General features: G+C 42.3%; 1 protein-coding gene across 2 annotated transcripts in view; it reads left to right on the forward strand.

Moving 5' to 3' along the window:
- Nucleotides 1-27,645, forward strand: part of EXOC4 (exocyst complex component 4) — a 576,720-nt gene that overhangs the window by 141,597 nt on the left and 407,478 nt on the right. For both annotated transcript variants that reach the window (XM_074952890.1, XM_074952899.1), the window contains exons 8-9: nucleotides 3,628-3,773; nucleotides 7,240-7,328. In XM_074952890.1, the coding sequence (XP_074808991.1) occupies nucleotides 3,628-3,773; nucleotides 7,240-7,328 (235 nt within the window). The remainder of the gene's footprint in view (nucleotides 1-3,627; nucleotides 3,774-7,239; nucleotides 7,329-27,645) is intronic.

A 27,645-nucleotide genomic window follows, 5' to 3' on the forward strand; every position in this document is an offset into this window, starting at 1 on the left:
CTTCTTGTTCTCTCTCATTAATTCTGGAATTAAAATTTAACTCTCCAAAACATTTTCAGATGTCTAGTAGGAAAGATTCTGCCCAAAGTAAAGTTAGCAACATGTAAGTACTGGCTGCAATAATAAATAACCTAAATGGACTGGTGCCATCCATCATGTTGAAAGGCAATGATAAGTTGAGAGTAAATCTTGTTCCTAATGCCAACTCCAAGTAGTGTGGTGCTGGAGATCTTCACAGGGGTGCGAAGAGGAGAATTCCCCCACTTGTCCTTCCATTTTACCACCATTAACCATTTCCTTAAAAACCAGATCATCAGGTAATCGGCCAGATCATCAGGTAATGTAAATCAGTATAGCTGCATGCAGTGCAGTGGAACTTTCCTGTCATATTCTGGTCTAACCAGACCAGTGAGGGTTTGTGTCGCTTGCCTGCCTTGTAGCCCAAAGTGCTTCAAAGGGTTCTGCTGCTGTGGTTCTCTTGTCTGCATGCTCCCAGACACCATATAAACATTGTTGTATTATATTGAGTTTTTTGATTGATGGTTTAGCAACTGTGAATCAAATGTTGTAGGAACAAATCCTGAAATCCTTACTTTGTCCTGTGGTGAAACTCCTGTTCACTTTGGTAGGCAGAACAATGTGGTTTTATTGATTTTAAAGTTTAAACTGACTGTGGTTTTTATAAGTACAGGCCAGGCTAATAATTTTTGACACTGAAATATGGAGTTTATTAAGGTCTTGCATTGTGAGGATTGCAGAGGGTGCAGAACTGCTGGAGATGTTGGGGTGGAAGAGATGCAGAAAATGTTGAGATGGATGAAGACAAGCTGAGAAGTATGTAGGGTACAATTGGCCTATGGAACTAATACAGCAGGATGTTATTGAGGCAAATAACTGAGTAAGTTTTTTTTTTTTTAAAGATGTTTTCATACATGTAAATAAGATCTGCTTTGTTAAAAATTAAAAGGGCTTCAGCTGATCCCCTGCAGGGGGCACGAAGTACTTTCCCTCATTGTGCTGTGTTTTAAAGTTGGTCAGTTGTATTGAAAGATAGTGTTTTTTCTCTTAAGAACTTGGTCTCACTGCTGGAGTCAGGACACTGGACCACATGGAGCAGTGGTCTGATCCAGTGTGGTTTCTCCTATGTGCATATTGGTATAATTTATCTGTTTTTCAATATCCATACATAGTGAGAGCCAGCCCTTCATCTTATCTTATCTATCTCTAGGTTCTGGTGACATCACAACCACCCATGTTATTTCCCCTTTTGGTTTGTGGTTGTCTTCAAACCCCTCTTATGACTGTATAACCATATTACCATACATTTTGGTGTTTGTTTGATGATGATCTTGTAGCAAGACCAGTTCTTTGTGGTTCTAGTTTAACTCTTTACTGACATCTTGTAATCCTTGAGTAAAATACTGCGTTATTCACTTCAGATATCCTGCTCATGTTAGCTCTAGATTTAGGATAGTTTCAAAATCATGGGGCCCATTATGAGTACGTTCTGTCCATGAAATGAGGAAAATTGCCAAGCTTTTTTTCCTGGAAAAGATTTTAAATGACCTTTTGTTATTTTTAAGGTTATGGATTCAAGTAAACAAAGCAAACACCTAACCAGAGAATACGGAGCAGCACTGGTACATTACTGGGGAAAAAACCCCCACAATAACCTTAGTGTAGTAATTAGTTTTTATATGGCAAGAATCATGCTTGTATTTTAAAACCTTCTCTCAGATGAAGTTTTAATTGAGATATTTTAGGAATTGAAATCAAGTTACCTTTATTTAATTGTGTTGTATCTTTTTAGAGCAATTCTCAATTGTTCCTAATTAGTGGCATGATATCGTTTGCCTAGATATTATTTCCTAGATACTATTTCTTAGTAATTTGTTTAAAAATAGACAGCACAGACCTGATGTATGCCTCTCATTATGCTCAACACTTTGATTGGGTTTGGCTGGCTCATAATAGAATGGAATGTGGAATGTGTTATCAATAGCTCCAAGATGCTTAAAGCTTCTCAAGTATATTCAGGGAGTTTAATTTCTTGACAAAAGTAAGTTTGTTTTGTTTTTGTTTTCTTAAACTGCATTAGCTTCCTTTATCTCTCCAGAGCCAACACAGCTAAAAGTGAATGAGCTGGATTGTAATCCTGTTTCTGCATAATGAACAGAATTAGTAGTTCCTGGGCCAATCAGTTAGTTCTTTGCTACTCCACTGAAGGTGTTGGGGTTGCACAGATTTTACCGAGGGTGTTATTTGCCCTTTAGAACTTCCATCATTGATGATGGGCTAGAAGAAAACTCGGCTCGATTGAGAGATCCTAAATTGAGCATGGAGGGCTGGTAGCAAGGGAGGAGAAATCTGTATTCTTATTTAAATAGAAAGTACATTTGGTCTGGTAATCACTGAGAGACAGCCATGCCATATTTTTTCAAAAATAGGACCCTCATTTTAAGCTGTATGCAACAATCCATGGTTCCTAACTCCCAGAGAAACGTACCAACCGCTGGACCATCCTTCCTCTTTCTCTAATTCAAGTACTTTACAGGCTCTGCTGGGAAAGCCTGAGGCTTCACAGCAAATAAGTGGCATAGTCAGGTTGAAAATTCAGAGGTTCTTCGCTACTAGACAGTCTTGTGTCCACACTCTCCTCTTGTATTTGTGTCCATCACTGTAGTATCTAAGTATGTACACTTGTGCTCAGTCCACTAGACCATAAGGCCTCCCTCCCTGTAATCAGCTAGAATTTAGGTGGTGATTCAACTGTTTGAATTAACAGCACTTTTAAATCTCTCCTGTTAAATATATCCATTTAAATATTCCAGGTGTGTGGTACATATATTTAAAGGGATATGATGATGTAGTTTATGCCCTAAATTTCAGTTTAAAAAAAAGAAAAAGAAACATGTCTTACAAAAAGCAATCTGAAAATAAATAATTTAATCATGCACTGTATTTCAGTAGAACTGGTATTTTGTGTTTTGGGGGGAAGTAGTATGGATATCTATGTGGTACAGAAAATTCAAACAAAGTGGCACTGAGCTGGTGCAGTAGAACCAAACATTGGAAATAATAAACAGAAGGGGAATAAAGTGTCTAATTCCTTCATTTTTAATTATCTTAAAGCCTTGTCTACACTGTGACATTTTGTAACCCCTCCTCCATCATTGCTGAACAAGTTCAGCTTCAGAGGTGTCAGCAATATTGGGAGGCCTTGTCTAGACAGGCTGCAGCTAGTGTTTTAAGCACCGTGATATGGAACCTTAATGGTAGGTATTGATAGGTCTTTAAACACCAGCTGCCAAGCTACAATAAAGTTCTCAATGTTGTTAACATCAGTGGAGTTGTACCAGTGCTGACTGCATCTGCAAAATTTTGCAAAACTTCTGGAATGTAGACAGTACTTTTATGGTGGTCTTAAATTAAGCGAGTGATTTAGGAGCTAAGCTTCATTGAAAATCAATTGGACTTAGGCTCGCAAGTCACTTAGGCACTTTTGAAAATTTTACCAATTGTCATTTTTTAGTTTAGGAGTGTCCTGTTAAGACACTTAGGATTTGTGAATAAACTTGCATCGCTGTTCTATTTCAAATGTTGCATTCCTCTTCTCCCTGCTCTCAGATGCTGCTGACAGAATACTTGGATATGAAGAACACTCGGACTGCTTCAGAACCATCAGCCCAGCTTAGCTATGCCAGCTCTGGCAGAGAATTTGCTGCTTTCTTTGCAAAGAAGAAACCTCAAAGGCCTAAAAACCCTCTGTTCAAGTAAGTGTTGTTATGATGCCAGAATAGTACCTGGCATTGAGGTTGTCTCTGGAGCATCAAGTATTGTGCACTTCAGATGGAAATGAACTACCAAAGCTGGAGCTTCTCTGTCATCCGAGAGCCGTACACTGTTTCTTCTTCACTGTAAGACATCATGCCTGCCCTGATGTGCTTACAGTCGAAGTAAAGACGAAAAGCACACAAGCGAGAGCAGAAATTGAAGGGCTGCATAGGGAAAAGGAGAACAGGACAAACAAGATCATTGTGTAAAGACTAGGCGTTTAATCATATCACATTTTAAAGGAAAAATTTGGAGTGAAATTAGAGTTGAAAGTGTGGAGTAGAATGAAGCAGATGGGAGGGGAATGTAGGCATAAGAGTGAGGGGGAGTGGGAGTTGGACATGAGAGAGGAAGAAAATATGGGGAAGCAATTTGACTGCCAGGGAGAGGGAGGTTGGTAGGGTCTGGGGAGTAATGCAGATAGGAGAAGTTAAGGCCTTGTCGTTAAGGCACTGAGTCAGGAGGGGACTTGTGTTTGATTCCCTTCTCTGCCACTGGTTTCCTGCACTAGTCTCTAACTTCTCCGGGCCTCATTTCCCCAGCTGTAAAATGGGGATGTTAATACTTCCTTTCTCTCTCCCCTCCCCCCACTTTGTCTGCCTTGTCTATTTAGACTAAGCCCGGATTGTCTTTCATTATGTATGGGGCTTAACATAAAGGGGACCCAATCTCAGCTGAGGCCTTTGGGCTCTGTTGTAGTACAGATACATAATAATAATGAGGAGGAGCTTCAGGGAGAGAGGAGGAACAGCAGGGAGCAGAGAAGGAAAATGTAAAGTCCAAATTTAACAAATCCAGTCAATCTGTTGCTCTGAGGAAACTGGAAGGAAATTAATGTGAGCATAGGCCTGTCCTGCTGGAATTGGAGGTGGGGTCCTCCTGGCTAGGTTGGCTCAGCATGTGGAAATGGGAAGAATGCAGGAACTTGGCATCCCTGGATGGCTTGCCCTAACTTCGTCAGTGGGACGGGCTAGGAGAAGATATGTCCTGCATTAACACACTCCTGCACTGCTGAAGCAGCTGTTTGTGGGGAAGGGAGGTATTGGGTGCTGGGCCTCTTTCCAGCCCTCCCTAAAGCTTCTCCTGCTTTCTTTAATCATTAAGAACCAGTCAGTGGCCTCCTTATTCTTTTTTTTTTCTTTTCTCCAAACCTTAACTATAGCAGACCCAGTTTTTATTGTCTGTGTTCTGGTAGGGCCTAAAGGGCCAGTGAGAAATCAGGACTCCGTGTGCAAGGCACAGTCACACACACACACACACACTGAAAAGATGATCCCAGCCCCAGAGAGCCTAAACATAATCCCCTGGTATCAAAGGCTTTCACTTTTTCCAGAGAGTTGGACGAACATCTGGCCCAGCCACGACTGATCCAATAGGTGGCTTTAGATCCACATCCCCAACATTTCTCTCCCCAGATTCTCTGTCTACTCCTGTCTACTCTGCCAGAACTCCCCTTTGGATTTAATTCCATTTCTAAGATGACTTGCAGATGTGCTTCAGAGCGCCACAGGGCTGCTCTCCTTTCTCCATTACTTAGCACGCAAATTCTGCAGCATTCTCAGCCCCTCTCAGTCTGAGGAGAGAGGAGGATGAATTAATCTGCTCTGTTTCACCCACAGTACTCTAAGCCTGTGTACTCCTTTCTATCAGTTGAAAATGAAGTTAAGGATAATTGGTTAACGTGATGGTGCCTAACTTCATAAGAATAGCCATCTTTTACCACTCAGGCTCCTGTCACTAAGTCACTGCTAGCACCTTAGTGACAGTGACGCTTATCAGGATCTCTCATTCTGTTATCTGTCTTCTGTCAGCTGTCACTACGTGTCTATGGAAATCTCTCTGTTGAAATGGAATTTTTCTGTCCGCCGAGGGATGCACCTGTTTGATAAAGTCATATTCTTGTCATCTATTCCATCTTCAGTTTTTTTCTCTCCAGACAGAGAGGCTCTCTTCCTTGTATTTCCATCCCCTGCTTCCAATTTAGAGAAGCCATCCACTTGTCATAAAAGTCTCCGCGTTTAGAGTCCCCACTTTGGAAATCACTTGAACAGGCGAAGGAGCCTTGCTCTCATAGATGGATAGAGCTGTATGATGTGTGAGCAGTTCGTATAGCTCCTTGGAAGCTAATTTTATAGATAACTGGGTAGAGGGAATGTGATCTAGCTACACCAGTAGAAATAAGAACTTCTGGGTTCTGTTCCTGAGATTCTGAGACTGACTTGGCGTCATTTGTTCAAGTCATTTAATTGTTCTGTGCCTCAAAATTTCCCCATCTCTGAAGTGAGTGTAATACCCATATAACAGGGCTGTTGCGTAGCTTACCTGATGAATGCTTGTAAAGAACTTTGAGATCTTCAGATGAAAGGCCCTACATTAATTCAAATTATAATGTATACTGTAATAGGCCCCAGTCAGTCATGGCTCCATACACAGTGTCCATACTGTGAAGAGCTGGCAATCTGAACAATCAAAAATGATACCCATGGTGTGTGGGAAAGGGATGGGTGTACAAGCAAGGTGGCAATGGGTCCACAACATGTTAAGCTCATGTTTTGGGGTTTTTAACACATTTGACTATATAATTGTTTTATTTATAAAAGCATAGTTTTAGAGACTTTTATCTTGGAATCATTTGCGATTGAAGTGGAGGAAAGGAAAGGATTGCATGAGTAAGAGTGCGAAGTGGAAACTGGAGGCAGGGAGCAGAGGGGAAAGGATAGAGAGGAGGGGTGGTGAGAAGTCAAGTAAAGCAGGGGGAGCGTAAAGTTGGATAGCGGTAGGAGAGGGATCTGCTGTAGGGGGCCCAACAACAAATGACAATTCAGCAACTGAGGAAAAATCCAGTCTCCAGGTCTCAGAGCTGAGTGAATGATAATGCTAGGAGGCTGATAAAGCTTGCTACTGTCGTGCCCCATCAGAAACGTCTTCTGGGCCTGGAGCCTGGGTGGGTCTCTCTGCTTCTGGTGGGAGGCTGGAAGGCTGGAAGGCTCTTTCACTTCCTGTCCCCCAAGCTCCATCTAGTGGGGGCTGCTTTGAGGAAAGACTTGAAATGGAGATTTCCATAGTTAGCTCCCTATGGGCACCTCTTGGCTGCTGCTGAAGCAACACAATAATAAATAATTGAATAGTTTGTTACTCCTAGTTTTCCAGGGGAGTACTGAGTTTTAATCACTGGCTGCAGCGCTTCCCTGTTAAGAGCTGAGGTGTGTGCTTAGTGCGTGGGTTTGGTTTTGTGGAATCCACCTGTTTGCTGGGTCTTCTCTGTTTGGAAAGCGCCTAGCTGTCAGAGCTAATGGAATTAAGTAACAAATAATTTCTCATTTAGTCTAACACAGTATCTCAATCTTTGTGGCTACAGAAAAGGCACCATGAGTTGTGTGACTGACTGCATGCTTTTTATTGCAGGTTTGAGTCGTCCTCCCATGCTATTAGCATGAGTGCCTATTTGCGTGAGCAGAGAAGGGAGCTCTACAGCAGGAGTGGAGAACTTCAAGGTGGGAAGCTTGATAGCTCATTAGTTTGGTTGATTGCTTTGCCAAGTATCTGCAGACCCTGCCTGGATGGCTCAGAACTGTTGTTAGCTCCTCTCTAACAAACCATATGTAGGCCATAGTCTAAGGCCATGTCTACACTAGCGCTTACGTCAGCAAAACTTGTCGCTCAGGAGTGTGAAAACACACCCCCTAAGTGGCATAAATTTAGGCGGCATAAGCCCCTATGTGCACAGCGCTATGTTGATGCTCTCCTACTGACATAGCTACTGCTGCTCGTGGAGGTGGTTTTATGATGTCGACTGGAGAGCTCTTTCCCATCGGTATGATGCGGCTACATGAGTGCTCTTACAGCGGCACGGCTGTATCGGTACAGCTGTGCTGCTGTAAGCTTGTAAGTGTAGACGTGGCCTAAGACTCTGTAAACTTGGCCAGCTCATATCCTCTATTTATTTGCTCTAGGTAGGAAGGCAAACACTTCTATATTTTCTTTTTTCCCTTTCTAACCGCACATACTATAGGTGTGAGTTTAAAAGGACACACATAAAACAATGACTTAAAAGAAAAAAGATCTCACTCTAAATGATGCTTTTGGAAGATTGAAACTGATGTTTGTTTCCTTACCTGAAATTTATTTTCACACTGGCACATGCACATGTGCCCTGGCTGGGTCATCTGCAGGGACTGAACTCTGCATCTGAAAGCATGAGCCTCTACTGCTTGAGCTAAAGGACCGTTCTTTTGCCGACGAGGCAGTTACAGGCACACAAGTCTCTTTACCTGATCCAACCACTAGAGGGGGGACAAAGAACCACAATGTGTTAATGTGGGTTACATGTTTTTTTAAAAGGTAGATTTGGAACGCTGAGCTGTTGTCATTAGTTTGTTGTTCATGAGAGATGGGGTGTGTATGCAACAATATATATATATATATACACACACACACACACAAAAATGTACATATATATATATGTAGCATCTTTCCTCTGAACATTGAACAACTGTAAATTTCTCTTCCTGACGGCTTTATCCATAAGGGATGACTTTTTTTCAGCAGCAGGGGAGAGTGGGACATTAGGTAAAATCTTCTGAAAAATCTTCATAGTAATATGTATAAGAAAGACCAGATTGGTTCTATATAATCTGATCCAGTCTCTTACAGCATGCATATTGCCCTAATGTAAGTTGATTATGGGATCTCCGTTGAAGTCATTGTTGTCCAGATAGCAATGATGGGCAGAGGCAGAATTGTACCCTGAAATCCTATTCACAAGAATATTGGGGTGATTTTAACAGACTCTAGATATTTACAGCTGAGGTATCAGGTGATTTGTAGTTCCAGTTCCCTCCCCAGTGACTTACATCCATCCTCCAGCCAGAAGTTGACCCTACAACGACTTGAGAGTAAACTCTTATGTAGAGTGTTCTTTTGGATGGTTATGCTATATCTAGCTTAGCTGATGTTACAGAATATATCCATATAGCAAGGCTTGGATGCTCTGTTGATGGCTCTCTGGAAAACCCTAAATTAGGTAGACAGACACCTAAATTGACACTTGACCTTCACTATGGTCTGACAGTTTGTAAAAATAAGATAGAGGTGAAAATGTCTATCTTTGAGGTGTGATATCATGGTCTAAGCACATTACGGGGTGTTCAGTTTACTTCTCTTCATCTTAGAGGCTAAAACTGTCAGCTGTAGAAACCTGCCACATGTATTTATGTGCTGTGAGAAACACGTTTGTGGACATGTGGTTAGTGGCTGTGCAAAGAAGTTTAGAAAGATAAGGCAAGTAAAGCACTGTCCTATTATAGGGAATTGGGGAAGCTCAAAGGGTGGGGTTTCATTTTGTTATTACACCCACGCAGTTCTAATATCAAATCTAAAAAATCCTGTTTTTAAAATTTTGTAGTAGTAATAATTCTAACAAGCTCTACCGTGCTGCATCTAAACTACAGTACGCACAACCCTCACCTTTCTCGTCATAAATTATCAGATTTTTCCATACCAAATGGCTGTGGGATTTAATTACTGACTGTACCAATGCCACCCATTGCATCCCAGAAATTAGATGGAGCAGCACGATCGAAATCCAAGAGTGGGAATTCCTGACAGGAGTTACATGCTTAAAGCTGTGAGAGGAGCTGCCACTGCTTCCTTTCAGTTTAGGTATCTTCCTTGGTGCTTTCAGGCGTACTGGGATTGTCCTAATTGCAACCCTCCAATATAACCACCATGTCATCTCAGGACCTGGCTAGTTTCCTATTTAGCCTTTAGAAAAGAGGGGGTGAGAAAACAATATTAACCCATCCCACGTACATTCCCTCTTCCAGATCTGCTACGGCTGAGAGGTTGTGGTGATAGTGGTTTTTCATATATAATTATGCTGTTACTTTGAATTGATGGTTTATTTTATATAGCTCTGTTTATTGATGTGATAGTGCTATACAAACATTGATGAGGCATGTTCCCTTCCCTAAAGAGTTCTCTACCCATGGCCCTCATCCTCCAAGGGATTGGAGCCTAAATGAGGCCTGGCCTACTGTAGAAAATTAGGTCGGAATAACTACGTTGCTCTGGCATGTGAAAAACAGAAGAATTCTTCCGTTGACCTAGCTACCGCCTGTTGGGGAGGTGGATTATCTATGTCAATGGGAGGAGTTCTCCTGTCAGCATAAGTAGTTTCTACACTGACATGCTACAAGTGTGCTGTTTTAAGTGTAGACAAGCCTGAGATAAGACAAGTCATGGGACAACAGTTCAAGAGAAGGGAGAGTATGAAGATTTCTGAAGAGAAGAACTGGGTTTTAAGGAAGCATTAGAAGTAGAAAAGAAAGAGAGCTTAAGTGAGATGATGAGGGAGACTGTTCCAGGCATAGGGGTGGGATGTTAGGAGTGGGAAGAAAGGAGGGGGAATCACAGGACTTAACAAGCAAGAAAAGTCATAGATGTAGGTGGAGACAAGATTATGCATCCCTTTGTGTATGAGTGTGAAAAGCTTGACTATGATGCAATAGGAGATGAGCAATCAGTGCAGGGAGTCGACAGGGAGGATAGATTAGGTGAATTTAGTAAGAAATCATCACTATTGAGCCAGAGGGGAAAGTTCCCTGTTAATTTTTTTTTCTGTGTTAAAAATCTCCCCGCCTCTCTTTCCATTATAAAGTGCAGTTGTTCCCTTTCAGCTAGCCCATTTATCTGCCTGATCCCTGGATCACAGCCAGATCTGCATTTCCATTGATCCCTTAAAATATAATTGAATTGTTCAGTCAGGTTAGTGGAAGGCTGACTTGCAACACCATGCTCCTCTGAACATCGCGAGTTGCTCTTCTCAACAGCCTTATCCATGGGGATGACTTTTTCAGCAGCAGCAGGGAGAGGGTGGAATACTAGGGAAAAAATCTGCTGAAAAGATGTTCAAAGTAACACATAAAAGAAAAACTTGAAGTTCATTTCACGCCAACTTTTTGAAATAGGATTTTAATTTCAGTTGCCTTAAAATCCACAACGATCAGGCTGACGCTTGGTCGTTAAGTGGTGCCATTTGGTCTGAAATATTGCAGTGCATATGGCATGCATTATCACCCACTATTGGAAGAGACCCTGCTGCAAGAAGGTTAGGGATGGAAACATTAATTCTTGAGGGTCTAATCCCAGTGAAGTCAATGGAAGAAGAATCAGGCCCTAGGTTTTTTTGCTTTTGTTTAAGCTGGACGCCTCACATTGTTTGCAAGAGAAGTTACATCAATTCACAGTCATTTAAAAAAATGGAAAACATAGTATTCCTTCCTCTGAGTTAGTACAGAACCCGTGTCCCAGCGTGGTGGTGATGGGGTGTAATGTTTCTGGAGGGTTCTATCTTTTTTGTATGAAACATAAAACATGGGTTCTGACCACTTATGGGCATTTGAATTCCTATGTATCTGCTGCTGATGCAGCTGCAAATGCAGGGTTGTTAACTGATGTATCTTGGTCAGATTCTAATGTTACACTTTCCTTCTTACGTTTCTCCTGCAGTTTCAGTTGGATTGGTTATTCCTCTTTACTGATAGCCTTAGGTAGGTAGTATTTTGCTGTGCATTGTCAAAAAGCTGCTGCATTTCACCTCAGAGGTGACTGCATGTCAGTGGTCAATGAAGTGATTTCTATGTATAAGCTATATTTCATTTTGCTTTTAGAGTGCTTTGGAAATGGAATCCCTTGGGATGCAAAGTGTTGGTGGCGTTGGGGCAACTGTTGCTAGGCCAGCATGTTCGTCAACTGCCGTGTGCTTTTTGTTCTCATTGTACTGGGTGAGATTTGGACATGCAGGACATAACTTTTCCATTCAGAGGAGAAAGTTATTGTGAAATACATACATTGTTATACCATTTGTGGTAGTCAGATCATCATTTTGGGGAAGTTCTTACACATCATTTGGTCTTGCTGGATAGACAGGCTATAGTTCAGCTCAGAGCTATCTGAAGTTTAAGGGTTGGCATAATTTAAGAAGATGGTTAAAACAGTTCAGTTCCATCATAACTGCAAGTTTGAACTGTATAGGGGGATCTGGATTACCAAGCTGTAACTGCTACAAAAATGGTGGTATTTGCAGTGTAGATGGGACTTAAAAGAGAATATAGAACCTTAAAGGTGGGTCATCATCTTTGCATTCCATTCTTTTGTTTTTTAGTTGAAACCATTCTGGACAGTACCATTGCCTGTCTGTTTTTTATTTGTATTATGGTAATGCCTTACGCCCCCAGCCTAGAGCTGGCCTTCGTTGTGCTAGGCATGATACGTACATGTGGAGACAGTTCCTGCCCCGAAGAGTTTACAGTCTGTTGTTTTTCATGTTTCTCTAGCTGTCATCAGCGACAGCTGAACAGTGCGGAATGTATTGGGCTCTGCATGGCAAAAGACAAATGATGATTGACATGATTAAACTCTGTGTGTATGTAGCTGGAATGGAAGAGGGGCAGCAGGGGGAATTTTGGAGCTACCTTGCTAACTGGTTCAAAGCACACAAGTACAAAATACACGGGAAAAACAGTGGCAGCCAAAAATTAAAACTCAGTGGGTTATATCCTTTTTGTCTTATGCATCTGAGGAAGGAGTCTAACCTAAGCTGCTGATCTTTCTTACCAATAGCTATTCCTGTGTTTGCTGGATTCAGAACACCTGAGGTAGAAAGGCCATAGAGCATCTTATCAGCAGGCAAATACCATAATAATGTTTGTTTTGCTAATAATTTCTAGCACAGTTATCATTTTGTTGAAGGTGCCATTGGTCATGGACTCTTAAATACATCAAGTGTTATATCAGGTCCCTGTCGCTGCAGGTAGTTGTGTAGTTGTTTGGAGTGTTTGTAGAAGCTGTGGCCTCAGTTCAGTTTATCAGCAGAACTGGTAAGGGAATTTTTATGTGCTGTGAAAATCCTGAAGAGCCTTAAGGGGACTGATCAGCATGGAAAATAGCATCCAGTCCCTCTCAGTTTTCTGTGCTAGTGCAGGCCCTAGCAGTTCATATCAAGGTCAACTTTGCTGGTGTTGTGCATCTGGGGTTTGGATTTTTAAGAATGAACTGTTAAGAGCTGCTGAACAGTTAATGGCATCTGCAGCTGCTCAGCACCTCTTAGAAGTTTGGACCCTCATTTCTTTCATCTGAGGATCTCAAAGCATTTAAAGATAAGTATTTTATTCTTATTTTATAGTTGGGCAAGCTGAAGCACAGAGTGAGTAGTCCAAGGAGTGTACAGACTGAGTAGCAAAATTAGGGTCAGAACTATGGAGTCCTCACTTTTGAGTTCCTTGTTGTTCAGAACAATAGTGCATGCTGACTAGGTGTCAGTATACATTAGCCCACCGTTGATATACTTGCTGGACTGATATTCTCGCCAGATGGTGTCTCTCTGAAATTTCAGCCTGTAATAATGTGCAGTGTATAATGATCAAAATGTTCTAGTTTCTCTATTATTCCCTAGAGTGTAAGTTCCTTGGAGAATGGCTGTCCTCCTTCAGTGTTTGGGAAGCCTAGAGCAGGGGTTTTCAAGCTTCATTGCACTGTGACCCCATTCTAACAACAAAAATTACTACATGACCCCAGGAAGGGGGACCAAAGTCTGAGCCTGCCTGAGCCCCCACACCTGAGGCTGTTGTTGGTAGTGGTGGGGGGGTGGCAAAGCCCAAGGGCTTCAGCCCCAGGTGGGGGTGGGGGGGGGCTGTCACCTGAGCCCCGCAACCCAGTGCTGAAGCCCTCAGGCTTTGGCCTGGGCGGTGGGGCTTGGGCTATGGCTTCAGCCCCAGGTGCCAGCAAGTCTAATGCCAGTCCTGGCGACCCCATTAAAATGGATCCCAACCTACAGTTGGAAAACCGTTGGCCTAGATCTGTCTGTCTACGGTAATTATATGGTCTCTATCACCATAGTATCTGAACTCCTCACAAGCTTTCGTGGGTAGAAAAACACTTCTTCAGATGCATAGAGTGAAAATTACAGATGCAGGCATTATATAATGACACATGAAGAGAAGGGAGTTTCCTCACAAGTGGAGAACCAGTGTTGACAGGGCCAGTTCGATCAGAGTGGATGTAGTCCACTCCCAATAATAGATGAGGAGGTGTCAATTCCAGGAGAGGCAAAGCTGCTTTTGTAATGAGCTAGCCACTCCCAGTCCCTATTCAAGCCCAAATTAATGGTGTTAATTTTTGTTTATTGCCCATGACCTGTCCATGACTTTTACTAAAAATACCCATGACTAAATCTTAGCCTTAATTATCAGTAACCTTATGAACATAAGGAAACTAAGGTCTTAGTTTGAGTCAGAGGCAGAATTAGAACTGAAGACTTCCACGGATCAGTTCTGGGTCCAGTTCTGTTCAATATCTTCATCAATTATTTAGATAATGGCATAGACAGTACACTTATAAAGTTTGTGCACAATACCAAGCTGGGAGGGGTTGTAAGTGCTTTGGAGGATAGGATTGAAATTAAAAATGATCTGGACAAACCTCAGCATGTTTGCCCAATCCCTTGTAATATTTGCAGGTCATAGAATCATAGAAGATTAGGGTTGGAAGAGACCTCAGGAGGTCATCTAGTCTAACCCCCTGCTCAAAGTAGGACCAACCCCAGTTAAACCGTCACAGCCAGGGCTTTGTCAAGCTTTGTCAAGCTGAGCCTTAAAAACCTCTAAGGAAGGAGATTCCACCACCTCCCTCCGTAACCCATTCCAGTGCTTCACCACCCTCCTTCTGAAATAGTGTTTCCTAATATCCAACCTAGACCTCTCCCACTGCAACTTGAGACCATTTCTCCTTGTTCTGTCATCTGACAGTCGAGCTCCATCCTCTTTGCAACTCCCCTTCAGGTAGTTGAAGGCTGCTATCAATTCCCCCCCCCACCCCCCTTTCTCTTCTGCAGACTAAATAATCCCAGTTCCCTCAGCCTCTCCTCGAAAGTTATTTGCCCCAGCGCCCTAATCATTTTCGTTGCCCTCCGCTGGACTCTCTCCAATTTGTCCATGTCCTTTCTGTAGTGGAGGACCCAAAACTGGATGCAATACTCCAGATGTGGCCTCACCAGTGCTGAATAGAGGGAAATAATCACTTCCCTTGATCTGCTGGCAATGCTCCTACTAATGCAGCCCAATATGCCATTAGCCTCTTGGCAACAAGGGCACACTGTTGACTCATATCCAGCTTCTCATCTACTGTAATCCCCAGGTCCTTTTCTGCAGGACTGCGGCTTAGCCAGATGGTCCCCAGCCTGTAGCAGGTGCATGGGATTCTTCTGTCCTGAGTGCAGGACTCTGCGTTTGTCCTTGTTGAACCTCATTAGATTTTTTTTTTTTTTTTAGCTCAATCCTCCAATTTGTCTAGGTCAGTGCTACTCAAAGTGGTGGTCCGCGGACTGGTGCCGGTCCGCGAGCCATCGGCTGCCAGCCTGTGCGCACATTTGGAAAAAAAAATTGCCGGTCCCCCACATCAGATAGCTTGAGAAGCACTGGTCTAGGTTACTCTGGACCCTATCCCTACCCTGTATCTACCTGTCCCCCCAGTTTAGTGTCATCCACGAACTTGCTGAGGGTGCAATCCATCCCATCATCCAGATCATTAATGAAGATGTTGAACAAAACCGGTCCCAGGACTGGCCCCTGGACCGGCCCCTGGGGCACTCCATTTGATACTGGCTGCCAACTAGACATTGAGCCGTTGATCACCACCCACTGAGATACACATGCAAATGATTTTTGGTGGGGCTAATAAAGCCCCATTTTTTAATTCAATTTACGGAAGTCAAATGATTCAATGTTGAAGTTGCTACAAGACAGTAGCTGGCCAGATTGTGAGGTAGTATGTTCAAACTATATTTGTATATTACTTTGTCTCAACCTTTTGCCAAAGACCAAGTGTAGCATCTGTTTTAATAGCTAAATAATCTTTTACAATAGGGATGTATCCATCCCTTGAAGTACGGAGGATCTGAAGGTTGTCTTCATGTAGGTCTGTGGTCTGGTTGAGTTACTTATTGCTGTGGCAGGGTCATGAACTTTTAGAATTTTCTGACTCTTGTGCATTTAAGATCTCAACCATAGCATACTTTGTACCCCATAAGTGGATCAGAAGTAGAGCTGCAAGAATGTGAGCTCATATAAGGAGTGTATGGATAAGTTTTACCATCAGGGAGCAGCGCCTGGAAATTGAGATGTCATATTATATATATGTTTATAAATGAGTCTCAAGGGTTCCCAGAGCCTTGGATGGATGCTCTTTGGTGGAGTTTTAAAATTTCAGTGTCCATAAATCAATACGCTTATTATGGTTTGGACCTGGGTGGAATGTTCACTATTGGTCAAGTGCTAAATCATAGAATATCAGGGTTGGAAGGGACCCCAGGAGGTCATCTAGTCCAACCCCCTGCTCAAAGCAGGACCAATCCCCAGCTAAATCATCCCAGCCAGGGCTTTGTTAAGCCTGACCTTAAAAACTTCTAAGGAAGGAGATTCCACCACCTCCCTAGATAACGCATTCCAGTGCTTCACCACCCTCCTAGTGAAAAAGTTTTCCCTAATATTCAAGCTAAGCTTCCCCTACTGCAACTTGAGACCATTACTCCCTGTTCTGTCATCTGCTACCACTGAGAACTGTTTAGATCCATCCTCTTTGGAACCCCCGTTCAGGTAGTTGAAAGCAGCTATCAAATCCCCCCCTCATTCTTCTCTTCCGTAGACTAAACAATCCCAGTTCCCTCAGCCTCTCCTCATAAGTCATGTGTTCCAGTCCCCTAATGATTTTTGTTGCCCTCCGCTGGACTCTTTCCAATTTTTCCACATCTTTCTTGTAGTGTGGGGCCGAAAACTGGTCGCAGTACTCCAAATGAGGCCTCACCAATGTCGAATAGAAGGAAATGATCACGTCTCTCGATCTGCTGGCAATGCCCCTACTTATACATCCCAAAATGCCGTTAGTCTTCTTGGCAACAAGGGCACGCTTTTTACTCATCTCCAGCTTCTCGTCCACTAACCCTTAGGTCCTTTTCTGCAGAACTGCTGTCTAGCCATTCGGTCCCTAATCTGTAGCGGTGCATGGGATTCTTCCGTCCTAGTGAAATAAATACAAGTGGAATATGCCAAGCATAAACATGATTCTGGTTTGCACTGGATAACTGGTATTATTCCTGTTAAACCTCAGCCATTGTGTGCCATTGTTTAGGCTTGTTCTGCAGTTGGAAATTCCTTACCTTTTTTTTTTTTTGGTTTTGTTGTTGTTGTAATTAATGAAATCAAAGCAAACTGCTACTAATTAAGATTTTTCTTTCCTCGTTGAGAGCTGAAGAAGCAGTGATGGCGGCAGCAGCAGCAAATGATATCTCAGACTGACAAGTGGTAAATTAAAACTTGTACATTAGGCCAGGCCCAGAAAAATGCAGTTATGTGTAGGTGCCTTGTTCCATTTGAATTAACCAAAGGGCTGTCTGAGGAGGCCAGCTGTGTTCTCTGATGACAAAAACGAATCTTGACATTTTGGATAATGAAAATTCAGTTCAGCACCTCTTAGAGATGCATATGATAATATGTTGTCAGTCAGATGCTTGCGGGGGAAACAGAATTCTTATCTTATTACAAGAGAGAGTGTGACAAGTGGACAGTCCCAGTTAAAAATATACCCCCACAAAGGAGAGACGGTGGGAGGGAGTCTGAGGTGTAGAAACTCAGTTGCGTTAAGAAGGGGAAAATTATTTGACGCGGTGAACCCTCTTTCTGGCGGCTGCCTTTGTCTCCCCAGGATGCAAAGTATCACGGTTTTATCTGAGGGTGTAGGGAGGTGGGGGGCAGAGAATCACTTTTTTGTGATTTGACAGTATTAATGCAATCATCCAGTTCAGACCTTGTAAACCCACTTATTATTTCCTCTGCGTGTGTTTTTTCTAGTTTAGTGGATTAGCTGCACTGTCTCTTCAAAGGCTATCCAATCAAAAAGGGGTTATTAAAACCAGGGTGCTTTATGACTGAGAATTAATTAGAGCAGCATTTTCATGCAAAACATCCAATTTTTTGATTAGCAATGGAGCAGGGCCGCAATTAACACTTTAGGAAGCTTACATTTCCAGCATTTTGATTCTCAGGAAATGAGATTATCAAACCAGGGTTAGACACTTAACAGCAAAAGGGGGATTATGTGTAAGAAAATAATTTGTTTCTTGATTTTGCTTCTGAGATTGCCATTAAGGAAGCAGTGAAATCAGAGGGAGTTAAGAAAGGGGGGAGGGGTGGGAGAAAAGAAATGGACGCAGGAGAGGTCCCTGTGCTTCATTAGTGTCCCGCTTGCTATGCAAAGTGCCTTCTTCGTCTATTTTAGTTTCAGCACATTTTACATTTGAAACACAGCAACAGGTTTTTATTGCACTGTTGTTATTATACAGCCTTTTCTAATAGATTTCTGGGATTCTTCCGCAGTTGTTAAATATTCAAAATATTTATATCCTTGGGGAGGAGAAAAAGATCCTTTCAGTAGACACACAGCTTTGTCTGTGTTGCTTTAAGTAGATGTGTGCTGGTTTATTTCCTAAACCATTTTCTGATCTGCTGTTGGTATCTGAGGACATAGATTGCAGCTTATTAAAGGCTGACCTTTGCCAGGAGTATGTGTCTGTGATAAGAAGCAAAGCATCTTCGTCACTGTTGTAAAATGCTGAGCGTTTCCATCTCTAGTTTAATTGTTCTCCCTGTTCAGGGAGACACAAGGTAATGAAAGTCAGACTTCGGGCTGTGGAATCTTTTCATTCCTCAGTTTGTGTCTCCATCTTACGAAAGGCTAAAAAGAAACGGATCTCGTTTGAAGGCTGATCAATCGCTGCTTGTTATTAAGTGCTCCAAAGCTGTGATTTAATGTCTTACCTCAGGGGAAAGAATTAGGGGGCACCTGTCCTGCCAGTCTAGTTATATTTTAAAATGGCCATTTAACTCCAGTTTAATCTTTTGATATTTTTTAAAATTTATATTTGGATGAAATTGTTGCTCATGAAAGTAATTAGCTAACAGTGACAGTCAGAATGCGAAAAGGCCCAGTATAAGCTGCCCCCACATATCACTTCTGCCTGGGCATCCCCATCTTGACTTGCAATGCCCATTAGCCTGCAGCAACCATTTGTCTTCCAGTGTTGGTCCCCACACAATTCTCCTTAGTTTTGACCTGCTAGTTCACCTCTCCTCCCCACTGCTGCTTTGCTAATGCATTCTAATTCTGACCTGCAACATCCTCTGCTATTCTGTTTCTGGATTTCCATAACGCTCTTGCTAAATAAGGTTCCTCGGTCTTGAATTTCAGCTTCTCCTGCTGTTCGAGTCCTTGGCCCACCATACAGCTCTGCTGGTATACCTCATTTCTGAACAGCATTGCCTCTGCTATTCCAAGTCAAGTCAAAGGATGTCAGCCATTTGATTGGGACAGACTAAAATACCAGGAGTGCTGCGCACTGAGAAAAGTCCTGTCAGTAGAGCAGCTTGCTGAATTAAGATCGAAACCCAAAGGTTCCGAAAAAGAGGTTCATGAGCCCCCCCCCCCCCGAGTCAGCTAGTCACATGCTGCTTCATTCTTTTCCCTGTATGGAGGAGAATGTTGAAGGAATGTTCAAATGAACAAAACCTTCAATGGATGAATGTTTATAAAGAATCACTTCTGAAGCTCTAGGTGACACTAGTGCTACTGGGTGGTAGGCCTCTACAATTGTGAGTTTGTGCCTTTGCAGGGTTTGTGTTGGCATGGTATAGCTGTCTGAAGCAGTTTTTTTCACAGTTGCATTCCTTCTGACTGTTATCAGGCGGGTCTAGTGAAGAACGGTGATGTCGTGTGGTGAAATAGAAAATATGTTGAGAGATGATCTGTTACTCTGCAGTGCAGATTAGTAAGAGAAATAGGAGGGTAGTTGGCAGATAGAAAATACATCTGCTGCTGATAATGCCCTACTCTGCCTCTGTTGTAGGGCTTTTAGTTATTTATGGCCTACTTTTCGGAGGTGCTGAGTAGCTTCAGCTTTCATTGAAGTTCATGAGATGTGCAAGTCCTGGACACCTTTGCCATCAGGTCACTTGGGTCTTCATCCTCTTTTGGGTCTAATTGGACATTGAGGAGTCTAAGTGAACATTAGTTGTGCATCTTGGTACCTCTGACTTAGAACAGCTGTAAAAGGCATGGGGTGAAATTAAATACATTTCAGTAATATGTCTCCCCCAAAATCTGTGAAGATTTTTCCTCCATATATACATGCATCCCTTATGCAACAACCAATGCAGAGGCATGGTTGGCTAGAGTGTATCATGAGGGGGACCTGTCAAATAGTGTTCAGCCATTGGTTTTGCAGCTCTCAGATAGTTGTTTGGCATGTGTCTTTCTCCCCCCACCCTCCCGCTGCTGAACCAGAGTGGAACATGTAAATGTTGTTTTTCTTTATTGATGACCTTTCCTCAGCGCAGCCTGCAAGCGTGGCAATATTTCTGACAGTCAATCATGGGATTCCTCTTACTGCAATTTGAAAAAGCATCTTGGTCTTTTTAGCTTCATAAAGTTTCCTTTTTCTTCATTAACCTTTTGGACTTCCACTCTCTCCTCTGAAGTATGTGTGTGTTCTTTTTGTATGGTGTGTGATAGAGAAATGTTTCATGTACCGTGGCTTGCAACAGCTGGGTGTTTAAGAACATGATTCATTGACCCAACCTGGCCCTTCATGCCCTAGGCTGACATGCAGTATTGTGTGTCAGTCTCCTCTAATACCCCCTCCATCTGTGAAGGAATATCCATTGCTACATGAATCAGCATGGACTGCAGTCCAATCTTGAGCTAAGAAAAAGAGCTGCTTCTTGTAGCTTGTTAAGTTGATGGTACAAAATTTGTCTTCCAACCTTGGTTTATTCAGTACTGTGTTATAGTCGTCCCCCATACTATGCAATCTGGACCCTATTCCTGAGTCTCAGTTGTCATTAGAGAGCCATTCACTGCAAAGCCTTCTCTGTACCATTTGAGGAACGTTACTATATTGTGCCCTCATTATCATTTGATACAAATTATCATTGCACGCCTTTGGGTACCTCTGTCTTCTCTCCCTGCAAATGTCTCCTTGTTGGCCTTCGTGACAAAAATAGTTTGCACTTCTATAGTACCTTCATCTGGAGATTTCTAAGTGCTTTAATTAAGTCTCACAACACCCCTATGAGGTAGGTTAAAGTGAAGGATGCATAAGGGATTACTTCATCCATCACAGAAAAGCATCCATGTCAAGTGGAGTGCAGCAGCTGTTAAACAGTGCACAGCAATGCCGTACATCAGTTCAGGAAGTGAAGTGAAGAATATAGTATTCAACTGAAATGGCAATGGGAACGTAGGTAGACTGAATGTAATTACCTGAGTTGGAATTTGCCCAGGACATTGGGGCTAATAACCTTCCTCTTGCAGAAAGCACAGTGGGATCTTTAATGACCACATAGGGTCAAGTCTTCTGATTTATGTCTCATCTAAAAGACTTCCAGCAAAAGGATTCAACTCGTTCTAAAAGCTGCATCTTGAATTATTGCTTTACTTTAAAAGTTCAATTCATTCTCAAGTCACTATGTTAGCATGAAATATCTGCTTGCATAGTCTTTAAATCTGGATTGTGAATTAGTTCAGAGCTCTGGGGCATCTTATTTGCTTGAGTTATTATATATGGTGCTGCTGCCCACACTTTGCTTTTCAGTGGTTTTGGATATCTTGTTGAACTCTGTCTTGCATCACAAGTAATGGATGCAGTCAAGAAGTTTCTGTCACAAGTTCTGACTTGTAAGATCAGGAACTTTCTGTCTTTCTCGCTACCCCAGTTATATAACAAAACACTAAAGACATTATTGTTTGGTATAGCGATTATTTCGCTTCTAGATTGTGTTTATCATTTTCTACGTTGTTTGGTTCTAGTTGTACAGGTTGAGCAGATGTCACTAAGAGAGTTAAGGTTTATGTTTCCTTTCTTCGTTTTGGAATTGAACCCCAAAAGCATTGCATAAAATTTGATTTGTTATAATCTACTCAGAAAACAAAAATATTTTGCTACCAGTGGACAAATGGCCCCACTTGGATGAAGGTGAGTTTGGTAGCTAAAGTGACAGTGTTTGATTTTAAAGGAAAATAGATTTATATTGCCACATATTTCTAGGTACTATTCTGAAATTCAAAAACAATCCTTCCTTTTAAAAATAATTTGTCCTCTGGACTACTCTAATTTCCACAAATGGACTATATGAACTAACAAGAGCAATGGAGAGTGTGAACAGGTACTGTATGAACTTCCTCCAGCCACAGCTTTACCGCTGCCCTGCAGTCCTCATTTAAACGGCAACCACCCTGAACCCCCCTTGTGGGACTTTTCTTAGAAGGGACCAGATGTATTGTTAATTGTAGCTTTGGAGCCACAGAAAGTTCTATGTCTGACGATGACCAGTCTTTCTGGTTTTCTCAGAAAAGGAGCACTCTCTACATGAATGAATGGAGCAGACACCTTTGGAACTGTTAATCTATATAAGAAGTTTCCAGGAATGTCACTCAGTGTGTCACGCTGAAGCCTGGAATGTCTTTTTAGTCTTTGTGAAGCAATGGAAGCAGTTACGAACATAGTTGGAAGCTCTTTTTGTTCAGAATATCACTGGGCTTTGTGGCTTGTGTAACTGTCCAATTTTTAAATTCTCAACCATTTTGACTTACAAATTACATCCGTGCAGTGTACAGCTACAGTAAGGCACATATCTATGGCCTGCCAAGAGTCCTTAAACCATTGTGATATCAGAGGTGACTAACCCAGTAATCCCCTTATTCTACAGCCAATGTGCATGCAACAGTTTCATAGGTTGTGAGAGAGAGACTGTACAGATAGATGGTGGATCACTTGGCCCAGCCACCACATCAGTGTGCCTTGCTGCCATCTACACAAATCAACACAAATCTCCCAAAACAACCAGCACGCACAATAACCCCAAATGTCACTCTGAAGCCTCAAAAATCTGTTGAGCCTGCGTGAAGCGACGGAAACAGCTGCAGGCATGGTTGAGAACTCTTTTTTTTGGAATATCACCTGGACCAGTCATTTATTGGGATTCGTGGTGTATTACCTGAAAGTTTTTAAGTTCTTGGTCATTATTGGCTTTTTTTATACACACGACTTTATAAATTATACTTGTGTGAGATCACAGGCTTTCAGCTACTAGTAGAATACTAAAATCCTTTAATCTCTGGGTTAATGATTCTAATTTAACCCACTAGTTACAAGCAAGAAATCATTTCCACCTAATGGTTTTTCTGTATCCCACAAGAAATAAGTTGTTGGTCTTAGCCCAGTTTCTAGCAGTGAGTCACTTTTATCACAAAAAGCAGCAGCACTGTTGGCTTTCTTATTGGCAATCTCAGCAAAAAGGTCAAGGATTGAACTGGCCGTGGAGACTGAACTGCCCTCTTGCTCCTTCAGATAGTACTTCTGTGGCCAACTTGGGGCATGCCATAACAGAACCCAGATAGTACTGTGTGTGGGGTTCACCAGAAGTATAGACACAGAGTAAGCTCTCTTTGGTACTGTCCTGTGTTGTACCTGCTCAGTGGATAAAGAGAGGTGTTTGGTGTTAAGCCCTGTCATTCCAATGCCTTTCACCACTGCTGAATTCACATTAAAAAAAGAAATAAAGGACATGAAACATTGTCATGATCTTTAAGGTGAATTTTTAAAAAAATACACCAGTAGCAGCTGTATTAGTATTTGCATTTTTTTTTCTCTTCTTGCTTTGACTGTCTGACCTTTTTTTTTTTTTTACTGAAGAGTTTTATCTGATAATGTCAGAATGAAAAGTTACAGTGACAGAGTGGTGGGAAGCTGGATGGAGCCCTGCTTTCAGTTAGGGTTAAAGCCATCTAGGTGAGTGTGAATTAACATTTCCCTTGTCTTGTAAAAGGTCACCCTTTAATTGAGATTCAATGCGTTTAGTCCAAAACCTAGGTTCTAGGAGACCTCTGTTCACAAAGAGGGCACAAATAGGCAGCATAATCTCATCAGAAGCTTGGGTTATATAATAATAAATCATTGAATTCAAAGCTAAGGTGACTGCTACAGAGCATAAAACAAGATAGATGCTTGAAAGACTTGCATGGCTTGTTGTTTGAATTACTAACTCAGACTTGGAGGATTTGTAGGTGTCCAGGGTTTATCTTGATAAGGAAAAACAGGTGGGGGAACAGAATTCTTACTTCATTACAGGATTTTAAAAAACATTCCGATTTGGCTTTGTTAGTTGTTGTTCATTCCAGCCAGTGTGTGAATTTGAGGTGTAATGTACTGTATAGCTGTATGCATATGAGATTTGGGAATTTACGTTACAGCTTTATTTTATGTAACATCTTTCATATACACTTAATCCCCAAAACAATTTACGGAGTTAAATGTTACACTGAAAAGTTAATTTATTTCCCCCTCTGGTATTAAGAGGTGATGATGAGCAAGAAAAGTTTTTTATGTGGTTTTATGGACATAAATATAAAGCATTTTATGTGCTATGAAGATGCAGAGGATAAAATTTGTCAAAAATGTGTAAGGCCCCCATTTTTAAAGGTGTTTAGGCATTGCTGTGCTCAGCATTGCAATGCCTAACTGATTTAGGAGTCCAGGTCTTGTCTTCAAAAACGATTTAGGCACTTAGGAGCCAAAATCCCTAAATCCCTTTAAAAATATGGACCTAGGTGACTTAAGTGCTTCAGTATAATTGAAAATCAAACTGATTTAGGCTCTTAAGAAAATATTCCAAATACAATATTATTGAAATAGTCTCTCAAATGAGATCTTAAATGAAAACGGAATGGATAAGGTCGATAGATGCAAAAAGTCTGTTCTGGGTACAGGAACTTAAGGGGAGAAGCACCCTCCAGTGGGCAGTGCCAGCCATTCCTTTGCCTTGGAGGTTAACAATAGCAGCATCTCAGTCCCTGAGTCCCTTTGAAGTGTTTCCCTGTCGTGTCTAGCTCCCTTATCCACTGAACGCTCACAGAAACGCTAGGTCGGTTGTCCCCAAAGGAGCAGTGCACACACTAGTGTGTATGATTCAGCTCAGGATCAGAACTTTGCTTAATATCACAGCACATATTTATAGTGGAAACAATACATTTATGATCAAAGATTCAAGTGACAGTGAGTAAGAATATTGGAAACAAATGGTTACATATAAAATAAAACCGTAACACGCTTCTAGAACTTAAACTTAACAGGGTAACTGCCTGTCTAAAGAAGTTTTATCTCACCCAATGTCTTCTGCAGCTTTTCAAAAAGGTTGGCTGAGGTCCCATTTTCATGAATGTGAACACACTGCCCATTTACTTCCTAGGTGCAAGATAAGGGGTTGTCTGCTTTGCCTTCTGCTTGTACTCCCCAAAGTTCATTATCCAAACTCAGAGACAGTATAACCACCTGTGTGTTGCTTCCCTATTGACTTCACACTTCCTCATCGTCTTCGTACATAAATGGTATCCATTGTGTTAGCCTACAATTAATAACTCCTTACACACTATCTGTACATACATTTCACATCAATATTAATGACCAGAGTGTCCCTGACTTTCATTTAAGACCTCACATGACATTCTTTGATGAACTGGAATGTACATACCAGAATCAGGATGTTCCTGTATCTCCCTTGCCAGCTGACATTAAGGAGTTCTTAGGTCACAACCATCTCCTTCAGCTCCAGTACTGACTCCTGCATCATCTTCTGGGATGGTACCTGTTCGTCCTCAACGCATGTTGCAAGTGGCTAGGAAGCTGTTCATGCATCCTCCAGAACCATGCCCCCTATGCTGGGTCTAGATCACAGTCATCAAGGTCCCCTTCTGGTATTGCACCACCCTGGCTCTCAGGATATTCTGATTCCTTGTCAGACTCTGAGGTAGATTTGCAGATATCTTGGTACTGAGAGTCCAGAGCTTCTTCCTGCGCCTGGTTCCATACTCACTGGCAGGGTTTTGAGAGAACTGCATGCTTGGGGCAGACTTGCGTGGGGCCTGATAGGGGCATTGTGGGGACTGGTATACTATCGGATACTTCCAGCACCCAGATCTACTTGCAGTCCTTTGAGATCCTGGTGGAGATGAAACAAACAATTGAGGACCTCCTTTTTGAAGGGTGTGCCTTGTTCTCATCCAGGACAGATGAGGCTTTGCACATGTAAAGGACTCAAGTGGTGTCAAAATCATTGGGCCCTTACAAAATATCGTGCTCAGAACAAGCTTAGGGAGCAATCTTACCCCTTCTGGCAAGCTGGACCAGTCCAAGAAGAGGCAAAAGTTACATAGCAGGAAGAAGACTACACCCTCTCTTTCCTCACTCTCCTCTTCCCAGCAGTCAAAGGCCTTGGAGCAATCATTTTGACTCTCAGGTTGAGGACAGTGAACAGCCCAACCTGGATCTCATTGTCCATTCGCCTTTCCAGGACAGGTTATCCCATTTCCTACATGCCTGGCTATCCCACTGGTATATACCCTCCAGTTCATTTCCCTCCCCTGCTCCCGGCTCCTTACAGGTTGCCTGCTCCTCTGTGCTGATCCATCCTGGCCACAGTAGATGCGTGACGTTTGTTGTACGAGATAATTGATAATTACCAGTGCAGTGTTGTCGTCCCCCCCTTCCCCCCCCCCCGACCTATTATTAGCTCTGAGAATATTTACCAAGTGCTTGGCAGTAGTGGCTGCATACCTATGCAAAAGAGACGTCCTCAGGTATCCTTACCTGGATGCCTGGTTAGTCCAAGGTCATTCTCGTCATCACATGTAGGTTGCTGTGCAGCAAATCCTGTGTTTGTTCAGTGCCCTAGGCCTGAAATTAAACAAAGAAAAGTTGACATTAGTACCTGTGCAGAGGGCAGAGTTCATCGGTGCAGTCCTGGATTTGTCCTCAGCCAGGGCTTCTCTGCCTCTTGACAGATTTCACACTATATGGGGCCTTTCTGCATCCCTCAAGGACCATCCATGCACCCCTGTGAGGACTTGTCTCATGCTCTTAGGGCTGGACCTCAGAGCTTTGCAGGTATGTCTAATGCCAGTCTATGAGCCCCAGATTCATCATCTAGACAAGCTACTGTGCCTCCCAGACAGAGTGCTGTTGTCTTTGACCTGGCTGAAGAGCCAAGACAACCTGTGCAGGGGCGGCAGCGTCTTTCCCAACAATGACTTCGGTAATGGACATGTCAACCATGGGAGGTGGGTGGGGTACACATCTGGATGACCTTCAGTCTCAATGTTTGTAGATTGCCTATGAGGCCAGATTAAAGATAAATATTTTTGAACTGCACACAACGTTCCAGGCATATCAGTACTTTGTACCACACATTCAGGGAAAGACCGTTTTGGTGCTTACCAATAGTGCTGCAGTGGTTTTCTATGTGAACGAGCAGAGAACAGCCAGAACAGAGCCTCTGCCAGGACACAGTCAAGCTGTAGAGCTTGCATATTCGGAGATCAGTCACTCTCAGAATGTCACACCTGTGGGGGGTTCCGAGTGGCCTGCTGGATCCTCTGAACCCGTGGTTCTCAAGCAGGGGTACACATACCCCTGAGAGTATGCAGAGGTCTTCCAGGGGGTACATCAATTCATCTAGATATTTGCCTAATTTTACAACAGGCTACATAAAAAGCACTAGCAAAGTTGGTACAAAGTAAAATTTCATACAAACAATGACTTGTTCATACTGCTCTATATATTATACACTGAAGTATAAGTAGAATATTTATATTCCAATCGATTTATTTTATAATTATATGATAAAAATGAGAAAGTAAGCCCTTTTTCAGTAA

This window comes from Natator depressus, chromosome 1 (genome assembly GCF_965152275.1).
Source record: "Natator depressus isolate rNatDep1 chromosome 1, rNatDep2.hap1, whole genome shotgun sequence".
NCBI lineage: Eukaryota > Metazoa > Chordata > Testudines > Cheloniidae > Natator > Natator depressus.